Raw genomic sequence first — 15146 nt, forward strand, 5'->3', positions numbered from 1 at the left:
TCTCGTCATATATACTGTAAGATCTTCTGCACAGCCATCGACAGCGTTACTTATGCCGCACTCCTTGTAAGATTTAACAATAATGCCTTCTCTCACTCCAGACCACGACACATTTTTTTGATTGTAGTTCTCTTCGGAGTGAATTCATGTTGGGTTTCGTCTATCATCCGTCTATTCCATTACTTTCTCATATACACTTTAAATGGATTATGTATCGAGACATCAAGAGGTAGTAATTGTGAAGTAAGTAGTCCCAGAACAACAGCAAACTCTGTATTTCCCAGTCTCAATTTCTCTTTCGTAGAATTTCTTCTTCAGTGAAGCACCTTTCCTCCTATCCCAAACTCGGTTAACAATAATTTCATAACAGCCTCGTCCTTCAGCCCCTTGTCATCTACGTGAGTAACAACATCGGACGGTATTTCAGGTTTTGGCGTTGTTTTGCGCTTGATAATGGTTATTGGAGTAACTTCAGCACCGCCAGTACAACTTGAAAGGACAACTGTGTAGCGCATTTTTGCACGTCCACTTATTTTTACAGTTATAGTTTTAACATCTTTCATAGCAAAATTTCTGTTACTCGGCTCATCAAATGTCAGAGTAGTTTCGTCGATATTCGCTATTTGGCTCAGTTCTAGTTTTCTTTCGATGCTGTATAGTAAAGCGATGGAAACGTAATATTTTCTCTTCATACTCTTACGGAATTTTCTGAAATATTTTGGTATCCTTTCGCATGCTAAGTGCATGTCGTTTCATAAAACCGTAGTGCCAATCAACTTCACTTTTAAAGTCTCTTAAGTTCCACTGTAGCGCTAACTACTACGAGCGTGTATTTCAGTCTTTTTTTGTATTACTACCAATGAGATTTTGAGGCTGTTCTTGAGTCCACTTCAATACATCATTTTTTAATCTTGGCCATTTTGCATTCTGTCCTCTATTTCCGCATTTAGTCTTTCTCATTTTTTTCAGTTCTTCTTTGCAATCCCGCCAGTGGTGAATGTTTTTTTTCTGTTGATGGAGGGCTACTCTGTTTGCATGGCCTTGTGCATACACTATTTATTTTCATTACGGAATTAGACATTGTACTGTTACCGATAGCACAAATTCTTTCCAATTCTAGTTCACCGGAGCCGTAGACCGCAATGACGCATCATAAGCTAGACATTGCTCTGGATCTGTGATGACGGAGCGGGAAGGAGACAGTATCAGCAAGCTTGTACTTGTTTGCAACTCATTTTCGTCGAATCGGTGCACTGCTCATGCACGCTGAAGCCAATATTGCTAGTCGCAGATAGGTTTCCCGCGCCATCGAATATGTGGCCATTTTTAAGACAGGTGGAAATTTTAAATGAAACATTGGAAATTTTTATATTGATTTAGAGTATAAGGCCCACCTGAATTTAGTACGCAATTTTCCGAAAAAAAAATGTGTGTCTTACACTTCGTAAAGTACGATAATTACTGCACTATTAATACTATTGTCCACAGTGACAAAACGGGAAGTATAAATGAACGATCGGCCAGAACAAAGGGCCTTCTACTCTTATGGTGGGTAAACGGGAAGTGGGCTGGAGGCATTTACCATCCTATGTTGCTTAAGGTGCATAACAGGTGCGGCGTGTGCATAATTATCTATCTTTGTGCGTTGCAATGGAAAGAAAGGCTGATTGCTTGGTTGCAGAAGGAGTATTACCATAACGATGACATTGTTCACACACGACCATTTCATACATGATCGCCTCGTCACTAGTATAACACCAAATGGGACGAATGAAGCTGAATCTTGATGGAAATTTATTTGTATTTATTTATACTTCATACGTTAGTAACGTACTAGCAAGTATTTTTGTAGGTTCTCCCTACAGTGGCCACTTCTCTGAGTGGAATAAATTAAGAAAGCTGTCGGGAACGGCTCCGACGGAAATCTCCACTCAGACCCACAGTGAATCCCTACCGACTTCACAATAAGGGATTCACAAGCACATCATCACACTCAAAAGTGACAGGGCTTCGGGAAATAATAGAATTATCATAGAAGTGCTGAAAATTTACCTTCTACAAGTTACATACAAAATTTTGTCAGCATGCCTCCAGAGTACAGGCGCAAATCGACCGCAGTATTGGCGACTACCAAGCTTTCGCACTGACCGGAACAGTTCAATTTAAAAAGAAAATTAAAGTACAGTCCACTCGGTTCCTTTGCGGAATCGAGATTGTATATGATTCAGTCGATCAGAAATCCCGTTTGTCATCCTGCAAGAACAACAACCCGACACGGAAAACCCCAAATCTCGTAAACGACCAACAAAAGATCTTACGTAAAATTCATGCACGAGGTATCGAAACTATTTCTGACAAAAACCGCTGTTCTATAGGGCGACGGTCTGTCTCCTACCCCCTTTAATCTGGTTTTAGACAAAATGGGAAAAAGAACATAAAACCAAAACTGTGGGAAACATATAAATATTACAAGACTTGAAAATTACACACAGATTTGTTTCCTAACTTTCGCAAATAATCGGACACCACTAGCACATAAGATGACAACAACTGAATAGACAAAAACTCTCAGGGAATTTTTTTACGGAGATGGCCACCCAGATAAATTTCGTAAAAACTAACTACGTCTGCTCAATATCGTAAAAGGGAGACTGAAACTTTTTGTGCATATCCACAGACTCTCAGCAATAATAATCGCAGTACTGCAATGTACATAGAACAACTCCAAACTATACCAATAAGACAACAGCTCAAAAAGTATTTTTAACAGGCTTATAAAATTCAAACACACATTTTCAGCTGAAGCGAATACAGCCGGAGAAATAGGAAATGAGATGTACTGCCACTGAATGAGGTCCCCACCAGCCGAGGGACAAAGTGGACTAACGAAAGAAAAAGAATCGACAGAAAAAAGTGAGAGTCGCTTAGAATCTCCGAAGATTGAAACATAATAGCTTTGGATGATTCGATAGGACCCAACTACACGTTTTTGAATCCCGCCTGGAAGGCTGCGCGTGGGTCTGCTCCCGTAAACTGAAGGGTAGGCCGAATGTGGGAAGCTAGGAGGAGCAGGTGAGGTAGAACACTTGGTGCTGTAGTTAGGTTATAACTCTTTTACTATGTGCGAAGCCGTTCATCCATCAAATCTAACAGCGGCTAGAAGTTACAAAGGCAAAATCTGTAGTGGCTCGACCACTATGAAATAGAAGTGTTTCTTGGTCGTCCCCTCGGAATCAACTGGGAATAATCTGGAGCGGCGCTCGTAGAGCTGCACAGCACTGGATAGAGGGCGCTGTCGTCTGTGTCGGTGTCGTAGTGCCAACCTACGAACTTGTACTTAATCTGTGGCATCGTAGCTATCGATAGCACACACCTAATAATAATAATAATAATAATAATAATAGTACGAACCGTGAACATATATACAACAAGATGTTCATCTCTAGATATGCAAAACCAAAACACTGTACCAAAGTAGTAACGCCAGAATCTTCATATGCATGTGATTGCTTCATAATGAATTAAAATGTGGACGGAATAGAGATACTTAAAACATGAAATAATGGAAATATAATAGATGGAATGTAAACACAAAATATAAGAAAATGAAGTAGTGTGGAGATTTACCAAACCACATAAACGTGAAAAGTAATGCCACAGCATTCCGAATTATAATAGACAAACCGCAAACGTAACAAATAATGATGTATTTCTAGGAAAAGATGTTGATAGTAAAATAGATTACAGAGATAAGAAAAGGCCTACAGTAAAAACACACCAAAGAATTGGAAATAACGGAAAGAAACTAAATGAAATACTAAACTTCAAGGCATAGAAACTTACGGACGCAGGAACACCGAGGATAAAAAAAAGTACGGTATAACAGGGGGAGAAGATGGATTACTACTTTAAAAATATGAAACAACAAAGAAAGATGGACTGAAATCGTGGCATGATCGCAGCTGGTCAGTATGCAGATAAAAAAGTGACAGTAACAAAAATAATAATTAATAGTAATATTAATATTAATAAAAATAAAAGTAAACGTCAGAAGGAAACTAAATGGAAGTAGCGTGGAAATTACTAGGTACAATATGGATAATCTTGTGTAAGAAAACACGAAAGAAAACAGCAAAAGAAATCTAAATTAATTTAGAAGAAACTAGATTGGTCAATAGGGAACAACTTGTCGAAAGCAGATGGCGACACCCGAAAATCAGTATTCAAAAAGTAACATATATAGGAAAAAGAATGCGAAATAGCAAACTTTGGGTTAACATAAAGTGCCAAGAAAAAGCTCTGGAGAGAAGAAATACGAGGAAAGCGTGAATTCAAGAGAGTAACAATATGACACTGAAGGAAACGTACTATAAAATCGGCCAGGAAACATAACGAACCGTACATCGGAGGACGAATGCAAGCATCACAGGACAAGGCAGATATATCAAAACAAAAAATCTGTTAAATCACTAGAAGGGAACAGTTCACAAAAGGACCAGCTCGGGAAAACACTTACCTACGAGAGTGACGTACAATAAAGATGTAGGACGTACTTTTTACAACTACTTAATTGGAATGATCTACAGCCTCAGTTTAAATTTGAAGAACGTCATACAGTTTATGTAAAAGTCACCACACCATCTTTAAGTGAAATAGAACAAGCAATAAAAAAAATTGGAGAACAACAAGGCTTGTGGTGTAAACCAGATACAAGCTGAGGTGTTAACAACGGAGGACCAAGACTAGAATTAGAACTGGAGTTACTAATAGATAAAATTATGAAGATGGGAACCATAACTGTTGACTGAAATTGCTCCCTAATTAAGAAAAATAATCCCTTGTTTGCGATAGTTACAGAGGAATTGCTTCCCTGAATGTCAAGTGTTACTTCTAAAATCCTAGCGGAATACCTTTTAAACAGTGTGATCCCAAAACTGACGAACTAATTGCTGACTACCAATGAGGTTTCCGCAGAAACACATCCACAATAGATCACTTATTCACTCCAAGACATATAACTGAGAAGGCGTGGGAATTCAACGTTGATGTCCCTGTATTATTTCTACATTTCAAAAAGTCCTACGGTAGCATAAATTGACACACTCGATGTGCGAATCTGAAGTAACATCAAGGCTGATTAGATTAGTTAAAATTTGTGTAGGTGAAGCTTTATGTCGTACAAAGACACCTGCAGGATGAACTGAAAATTTTAAGGTGTTCACTGGACTGTGATAGGGGGATGGCATATGTAATACCGTCTTAGAGAGCATCGACAAAGAATTTAATAAAACTAATCCACGGACTTAACTATGCAGGCGATGTGGCATTAATAAGTACTTTCAAAGCAGAATCAGTCATAATCATGCAGAATTACTACAAAATCGCTAAGAAAACGGGATTACTTGGTACTGAAAGTACGACAGAATATTTTATCATCAGTAAGAAAAGCCGAAGCGATGCACAATTCCGTTTCAGCTACTTCCGGAGTCACTTTAGTAGCAAGAAAATATATGTCCTTCTAGCAATAGCGAACACAACGCTTTTTAGTTGTAGCAAAATCTTGCGGGAAACATCACTTAGCACTAACCTGCAAATTCGCTTGTACCAGTCGATGGGCGTTAACATTTTACGGATGTGAAGCATTAATATTTAGAAAGAAATATGAAGAAAACTTGTTAAAATTTGAAAGAAAGTCACAAAGGAAATTTTTTTGACAGTATGTAATATAAATGTGTAATTAAGGATAAGAAGAAATGAAGAATTTAGAGAGCTGTACAACATCGACAAAGTGCTAAAGAGACTGGTACATGTAGCAAGACTGACTTAGAGTAGAGTATCTAAAATGTGATTTGGTAGGACAATAGACAGAGCGAGAGGAAAAGAAAGACCCAGAATTACGAGGCGAGATAACATCAGGAAGGACGCACCTACAATGAAGAACAGCACCGAATGGACAGACAGTGCACTCCAGAGAAAGAAATGGAAGAGGCTCATAGAGCTGGCGTATGGTCTGTAAGGCCTTTGCCACATGGTTTAAAGTCGGAATAATAATAATAATAATAATAATAATGAAATGGAGTAACACAGACCTAGACGCACTCAATACACTTACACAGTCACAATGCCACAAATATAGAATACATCACATACATTGAGCAACAGAAAGATTCACATTAAGCAGAAGGGAAGGAGGAAGGGGATTTATCGACATAAAAAACCTACATCATGGACAGGTAGACAATTTAAGAAAGTTCTTTCTAGAACGAGCAGAAACTAGCAAAATACACAAAGCAATCACTCATATAAATTCATCGCCTACACCATTGCAATTTCATAAACACTTCTACAACCCTTTAGATCACATAACATCAGCAGATACGAAGACAGTAAATTGGAAAAAGAAAACACTACATGGCAAGCACCCGTATCATCTAACACAGCCACACATCGATCAAGACGCATCCAACACATGGCTAATAAAAGGCAATATATACAGTGAGACGGAAGGATTCATGATTGCAATACAGGATCAAACAATAAACACCAGATATTACAACAAGCATATTATTAAAGATCCCAATACCCTAACAGATAAATGCAGACTTTGCGAACAACAAATAGAAACAGTAGATCACATCACAAGCGGATGTACAATACTAGCAAATACAGAATACCCCAGAAGACATGACAATGTAGCAAAAATAATACATCAACAGCTTGCCTTACAACATAAACCTATAAAACAACATGTTCCTACATACAAGTATGCACCACAAAATGTACTGGAGAATGGTGAATTCAAATTATCCTGGAACAAAACCATTATAACAGATAAAGCAACACCACATAACAAACCTGACATCATACTCACCAATAAAAAGAAGAAATTAACACAACTAATCGAAATATCCATACCCATTACAACAAATATACAGAAGACAACAGGAGAAAAAATTGAAAAATACATCCAACTGGCTGAGGAAGTCAAGGATATGTGGCATCAGGATAAAGTTGACATTATACCAATTATACTATCAACTACAGAACTCATACCACACAATATCCACCAGTACATCAATGCAATACAGCTACATCCAAACTTATATATACAACTACAGAAATCCGTAATTATTGAAACAGGTTCAATTACCCGAAAGTTCCTAAATGCAATATAACATATACCGTACAGTTAAAAGGAAGTCACCCTTGTTCAAAGTCCGTGTCACTTTCCATTTTTGACCAGACATAACGCCTGAGAAAAGAAAGAAATAATAATAATAATAATAATAATAATAATAATAATAATAATAATAATCGGAAATCCAGCCTATTAAACTCATCTGCTGCGTTTAATGTTATGAATATATGTATTATAATAACAACAACTGAAGTAATGGAAAGTAGTGTAAGCAGTATCAAATTAATACTATCAACTGCAGCCTGGAGGCCATCTATGAAAGGATACGGTTAGACGTCGAAATCTCATCACTGAACATAGAAGTCGAACGTTACACAACATGGCATACTAAGCTGGAATATGTGGTCCAGCTGGCTTTAGGATATCCGCCCGAAGAAAAATATATAAATTTTTCTGTGTCTACTGATCTGCTTCTACCTCATAACATTTTCTTGTTTCCTCGTGGCCATTGAAAGAAAGAAATTTTTGTCTACGAGACAAAGTTCATCTTGCAGTTTTTCTGTGCCTCATGTTTCTTAAGCTTTGCTTATAACTGCATAATCATCAGGAAAACCTCCAATTTGCATGTACTTTTGAATTGTGTCTCAATAAGATGACAGATTGGTCGGTAATCATTCGTGTGTAACATTGGTTCCGTACACAGACTTCGCTAGTTCTTAAATACAGTTAGGTGCAGTATGGAATACTGAATAACAGATTACTGCTTTTTAAATATATTTTGACTTGGGGTTATTGAACCATACTTCCAACGGTTTTGGTTCTAGTATGAACATTGGTTATAGTACTTTCAGTTCAGGAATCTTGACATGTCGACTATATAAAAAAAAAGAGAACGTAAAGGATACTACAGAGCATACATTAGTAGATAGTAAGTTGTTGGGAGTTAGGACCTAAGGACACATTTATAAGATACTGAAAGAAGGGACGGTATCTGATGATTGTAAATCGGACATAAGAATCTGAATTTCAAATAAAGTTTTGGTAGGGGTGGCATTTTATAATCTCAAGTGGGTAACCTTATGAAGCAGGTATAGGGCGTAGGATCAGACTCATTACTGAAGAAAATCGTGTGGAAAAACAGTATGGACTCGGGAAAGGAATATGGAAAGCTACCTTTTTTTGAGTGACAATTGATGGGAAAATAACATGAACACAGCCGAGACTTGTGGTTAGCTTTTCTGAATTTAAAGCAAGCGTTTGGTGCTATGAGTAAGAATAGAATGTGCGAAATACTGAAGAAAATTAGAATTTAGGGTGACAGCGTGCACAGGATCAAGAACTTGCATGATGATACAGTAGAATCAAAACACCTCTAATTACGACTGAAACTTTTGGTATGAAATCTGAATTAAGCAAGATGTAGTTCTATCTCCTTTTCATTTCTCTATCAACGAGTTGCAGAGAAAAGTACAACGTATAGAAGACAAAATAATATCCATGTTTGTTAGGTGACTCTAGAGAAGACCTTCAAAATCAAACAACGGCCTATGTAGAAGTTGCTGAAGTATATCGTCATGAAAATATATGGGCAACCAATGGAACAACTCGGAGGGGAAACAGCTATAGATAGTCCATCACTTCAGAACCTTGGCAGTATTGTCGGTGATAGGCAAGGATATCACTTACAGAATTCAAGCAGGTAACAACTTCAATCAAATAGTTAAATACCTAATGTGGAACAAGAAAATACCACTAAAATGTAAGAGGGGCATCTATGAAATCTATTAAATCGCGATTCTGACATATTCATGCGAAATATAGACAGAGAGAAGTAAAGGTATCAGCAAAATCCACGTAGCTAAGGTTTCTTTCTGTAGCATGGTCGGAGGGAGAAAGAGAGAGAGAATCCGGAATGAAGGAAATCGAGAACAGACTGAAGTTGTAAAACTGCAAGACAAAATAATCCCCCATATGAGACAGTATAGACGCGTAAGAAACACGTGGGTAATAACAGGTTACCAAATCTAATCTATGAATTACAAGTGAGAGACGAAAGACCTAGAGGAAGACCAAATCTAAGGTACAAGGTCATGGTGAAGTTATGTTTTATCGTAAAGTTAAGAAAACTTTCGTCTTTTGCAACTGGCGTTTTATTCTTGAGTGTCAGACAAGTTTCGTCTATTCATGTTAGGCATCTTTAATGGCATTCATATTTGTGCCCTGTTCATGGAACCATTTGTTGTGCTAAATTCACAGAGTACAGGTTTCATCTAATTTTCTTAAGTTTCTACTATGTATATATGGCAAATGTAGAACAACAAATGTTTGCATGAACGGGACAAAAAAAAAATGAATGTCACTGAAGCTGCGTAACAAGAATAGGCGAAACATATAGGGTACTAAAGAATAAAATTTTAGCTGCAAAAAACAGTATTTTTCTTATCTTTATTACAAAACATAAATAAAGTCAGCAGCTGAGGAAAGTGGCTAGAAAATTAACGTTATGGCGAAATCTGATATTGAGCAGAATTGACATATCTGACGGATCATCGAAGGCAGAGAGAAGTTTAAGGACAATAACTGGTGAAGAAGCTTCGTTTGTCAACTCTTCGCTGGCCGAGGTGGCCAAGCGTTTCTAGGCGCTTCAGTCTGGAACCGCACGACCGCTGCGGTCGCAGGTTCGAATCCTGCCTCGGGCATGGATGTGTGTGATGTCCTTAGGTTAGTTAGGTTTAAGTAGTTCTAAGTTATAGGAGACTGATGACCTGAGACGTTAAGTCCCATAGTGCCCAGAGCCATTTTTTTTCAACTCGTCGGATAAGGTAAAAAAAAAATTTGATGACACTTGGACATTAAAGCGATTACGCAACCACAGAAAGGACACCAAATTTCATACGTATATGTTGGTAGTCGCCTATAATAAAAAAGGGCTATGTAGTTTTGATGATCTTCAAATACAGTAAAACTTTTTGGGTGGGTATTTCAGTTTCACGATGTTTTGCAAAACGGTTTCACTACGCTTCGAAGAAACGGCAGGAAAACAACAAGTGGTTTGCCTCTCTTCTTTTTCTGACGGTCGCAGAAAGGTTTAAACTTGATGCCTGTCTGATGGAAGTGGGAAAGAGTTGAAATATGGTTCTTATGCATTAGTACGAAGGTAGCTATCAACTTCCTGCTCATCTGCATTTTTCTAAACCAGGAGGAGTTTCGATTTACTTGTTGGATCGCAGCGTAGTAGATTATGATGATAAAAACATGTAATTACATACTCAAAAATATCCTGAGGCAAAAATAGTACGGCAGTACTGAAAATGAACCAGGAACTGACAGATGCAGGTGGCACGGGATCATACAAAAATTTTCCCGATACGTGAGTTACCTTACACTTTTGACTGAGGAACATTACTTCCCAGGTGGCGCAGCTTGGCAGGTAACAGCAGGAGCGTGCGTCTGGGAGCAAAAACGGCAGGCAGAAATGGAATCAGAAGCAAATCCGGCAGGTTATGGGCACGGAACAGATGTCGTTTCGGGATTACCAGAAGATAACTTCGTCTCCAATATCCTCCCTTCTCAGTATTTTCGCAGATCCCGTCGCGTGGGAATGGGAGCCACCCGATACATAATCAGCGTAATCTGTATCAGCTTCTGTAATCGGCTTACAGAAGGCAAGGAAGAAAAGAAATACGTAATAAGTCGAGAAGGATCGAAGGGGGAGGGAAAGGTGATGAGGGGGGGGGGGGGGGAGGTGGCTGCGAAGCCACGCGGTGACGCATCGATCTGGCGAGACGAGCTCCGAGAACCGATAACAGGGGCCAGGGGTTGGAAGGCATCTCGTGTCACGGCCAGAGAGCAGTGCTGGGATCTCAGGGCGCTGGACTGAAACAGGGCTACTCCGGTTGGTCGTGAAATGGAAACGACAGTGAAATGTAACGAAGCTTTGCGCAGATGTTTTGGGCAGTGTCTCTAGTTTGTCAATCGATCACGTCAGCTTTCTTCAATTCTGTGCGAGCAGTGAGCACGTAAAGGTGCCTAGAAAATACTGTCTCCCGCCAAGTATGCGTGCTGTGAGATTTTGCCTGATTTCGAGCTGCCCACGAAACGTAACTGTCATGTACTACCTTCTTCACGACACTGCAGGGGGAATGAAGACGCTCCAGCAGCGTTCTCAACTGGGAAGTGTTTGATCACAATCCATAGAACCCGAACTTGTCTCCATCAGAGTTTCATCACTCCTCACACGAATTGGTGCCTGTGAAGGCAAAATTTTGGCACAAGCAATGTCGGAGCGGCCACTACGTAGAGCAGTAGGTGGAAGGTGTAGCTAACAGTCGCAAATGAGGCATTTTTGAGCTTCACTGCAATTTCTATTTCGCGAGTGATCGGACCTTGATAAACGAATAGCCCTAGTACAGGCGATGAAGGACGCAGTATTTCGTACGTAGCAGTGAGAGGGGCACAAGCAGGCAGGTACGCGCCTTACTGACGGACACTCGTCACTTTCCAGGCAAACTGCTGAAGCTACCGCTTTTCCGCTTATTTACTTATTTGCACACAGCGGACAAAAAATGTCAAAGCGGCCAATACAACGTTAATACCTTGTAACAGCACGTGTATCCTGGAAACGTCCTGGGTTCAATGACGAAAAGAGTCAACAAGCATGCTACATGCAAATGGTGCAAATGGCTCTAAGCATTATGGGACTTAACATGTGAGGTCTTCAGTCCCCTACACGTAGAGCTACGTAAACCTAACTAACCTAAGGACGTCACACAAATCCATACCCGAGGCAGGATTCGAACCTGCGAACATAGCAGCAGCGCGGTTCCGGACTGAAGCGCCTAAAACAGCTCGTTTACAGGGACCTGCGTGCGTGCTACATAATCTTATTGATCTTCTAGGTAACCAAATTGCAGGAAAGCTGATTGCTACATCTGACTCTGTGGAATGAAGATGTAATTTAGCGGCCCAGGCTGGGCGCAATGGGTGTGGAAGTGTTCGACAAATGGCAGGGTCATACATGCAGCCGCGGTCAACACGGTTATTGTCGTGTTGGATATCCCTAGCCATTATACTGCTGATGGTTGTCAATATTCGAACTGCGAATACATTTCATGTGCAAAATGAAATACCTTTCAACAACGTAGTTTCCAAACTTATTTTATTTGGCTACCAGTTTCAGCGTTTTGCTACGCCATCTTCAGGGTCCTGACCGACGTGTAGGAACATTCCAATTGGGTTCTGATCAAATTAGGGGCCAGCAATACTGGTGTTAGTAGATTTCTGCATGCTATGGCGATACTTTCCACCTTTCGTGTAGCCGGCCGCTGTGGACGAGCGGTTCTAGGCGCTTCAGTCCAGAACCGCGCTGCTGATACGGACTCAGGTTCGAATTCTGCCTCGGGCATGGTTTGTGATGTCCTTAGGTTGTACTGTATTGTACGTTAACCGGGTACCTAGAAACGACGGAGAGGCTCCGTCCCCGCCGCAGCGGCAGTGGTCCACAACCCCACGACGACTACCGCAGTCCACTTCCCCGCCAACCCACACCGAACTCAGGGTTATTGTGCAGTTCGGCCCCCGGTGGACCCCCCAGGGAACGTCTCACACCAGACAAGTGTAACCCCTATGTTTGCGTGGTAGAGTAACGGTGGTGTACGCGTACAACTTGGTTGCGCAGCAATTGCCGACATAGTGTAGCTGAGGCGGAATAAGAGGAACCATCCCACATTCGCCGAGGCTGATGGAAAACCGCCTAAAAACCATCCACAGTCTGGCCGGTTCACAGGACCTCGACACAAATCCGCCTGGCGGATTCGTGCCGGAGACCGGTGCTCCTTCCCGCCCGGAAAGGCGTGCGTTAGACCGCACGGCCAACCGGGTGTCCTTATGTTACTTAGGTTTAAGTAGTTGTAAGTCCAGGGAACTGATGACCTCAGATGTTAAGCCCATAGTGCTTAGTGCCATTTGAACCATCTGAACCTTTCGTGTATTTCGTATTGGCTGTTGTCGCCTCAGTGCCTTTTACTTTGGACTTGCATGCATGGCTGAAGGAACATTTCATCGTGATTCAGAATAACACAGGCATTGATTATCGTGTTCCGCAGAAGTCGGGCGACGAGCTGGAGATGCGGCCACTGGGCAGCGGCCGTTCGATGGCGGCTCTGACGGACGACTCGCCGAGCAGCGACGAGAGCAACTCGCCCACCGACCTCAACTCCTACCGCCGCCTCGGCGACAAGCCGGCACTCGTCAAGCGACTGGGCCTGCAGGGGGGCGGTGGGGGCGGCGGGGGCGGCGGCGGCCACTCCGAGGACAGCCGGCCGCTGCTGGCCGCCGAGCACAGCCCCCGCGGCGCCTCCACCCCCGCCGCCGACGCAAGCAGGCTGCCCCCGGGTTGCGACAGGTAAGCGGACACAGTGGGTAGAACACATCATGGAAAACACCTTGTAATACGAGGGTATTGATTTCGCAAAAATTGTCTTATTGCCTAATGTTTTTTATTCCAGTCTTCGATCACAATATGTATATCTTAGACGATGACCGGTTTCAGTCCGTAATGACCATCCTCAGATCTTTTTTACACCATGTCCTAATGTGATAAAGCTATAATGACATCGCCAAAATACATAAATAAAATCAGCACAGCATATTTACAATTTCTACAGAAAGCAGATGGCATTTATAAAAGTCGAGGGGTATGAAAGGGAAGCAGTGGTTGGGAAGGGAGTGAGATAGGCTTGTAGCCTCTCCCCGATGTTATTCAATATGTATATTGAACAAGCAATAAAGGAAACAAAAGAATAGTTCAGAGTAGGTATTAAAATCTATGGAGAAGAAATAAAAACTTCGCCGATGATATTGTAATTCTGTCAGAGACAGCAAAGGACCTGGAAGAGCACCTGAACGGAATGGAAAGTGTCTTGAAGGGAGGATATAAGATGAACATCAACAAAAGCAAAACGAAGATAATGGAATGTAGTAGAATTAAATCGGGTGATGCTGAGGGAATTAGATTACTTAAAGTAGTAAAGGAGTTTCGCTTTTTGGGGAGCAAAATAACTGATGATGGTCGAAGTAGAGATGATATAAAATGTAGACTGGCAATGGCAAGGAAAGCGTTTCTGAAGAAGAAAACTTTGTTAACAGCGAGTAAACCTTTAAATGTCAGGAAGCCGTTTCTGAAAGTATTTGCATGGAGGTAGCCATGTATGGAAGTGAAACGTGGACGATAAATAGTTTGGACAACAAGAGAATAGAAGCTTTAGAAATGTGGTGCTACAGAAGAATGCTGAAGATTTGGGTATTGAATAGAACTGGGGAGAAGAGGAGCTTGTGGCACAACTTGACTAGAAGAAGGGATCGGTTGGTAGGACATGTTCTGAGACATCGAGGGTTCACCAATTTAGTATTGGAGGGCAGCGTGGAGGGTAAAAATTGTAGAGGGAGACCAAGAGATGAATACACTAAGCAGATTCAGAAGGATGTAGGCTGCAGTAGGTACTGGGAGATGAAGGAGCTTGCACAAGATAGAGTAGCATGGAGAGCTGCATCAAACCAGTCTCAGGACTGAAGACCACAACAACAACAGCATATTTATATGTTTTGACGATCCCATTATAGCTTTATCACTTTGGGACACGGTGTCAAAAAGATCTGAGGATGGTCATGACGGACTGAAACTGGTCATCGTCTGAAGAATTCATATTGTGATCAAAGACTGGAATAAAAAACATTTGACAGTATTGGATCACTGTTTGTATACGAGACCGACCATGTCGCAGCTGTTGTTACTTATTGTCTGTTTTGAAGAAAACATTCTCAGTCATACGTTGCCTAACAGAATTTGATGTCAGTCTAGATTACAGAATTGTATAAAATCGTGGCAATATTCGGTTCCATCAATTCATCTTCAAATCTAAATACGCGAGATGCAAGAGTAACCCACTATTGTTGTTATAAGGCGTACGATGCACTTTGCTTATAGATTCGAAATTAATTCGCTAAATGG

The 15146-nt window shown here is 40.9% G+C and overlaps 1 protein-coding gene across 2 annotated transcripts in view; it reads left to right on the plus strand.

Annotated features, from left to right (window-relative positions):
* The window catches only part of LOC126336196 (EGFR adapter protein-like), a 1052725-nt gene that overhangs the window by 1001743 nt on the left and 35836 nt on the right, over positions 1-15146 (plus strand). For both annotated transcript variants that reach the window (XM_049999704.1, XM_049999712.1), the window contains exon 6: positions 13243-13541. In XM_049999704.1, coding sequence (XP_049855661.1) covers positions 13243-13541 — 299 coding nt within the window. The remainder of the gene's footprint in view (positions 1-13242; positions 13542-15146) is intronic.

This window comes from Schistocerca gregaria, chromosome 1 (genome assembly GCF_023897955.1).
Source record: "Schistocerca gregaria isolate iqSchGreg1 chromosome 1, iqSchGreg1.2, whole genome shotgun sequence".
Taxonomy (NCBI): domain Eukaryota; kingdom Metazoa; phylum Arthropoda; class Insecta; order Orthoptera; family Acrididae; genus Schistocerca; species Schistocerca gregaria.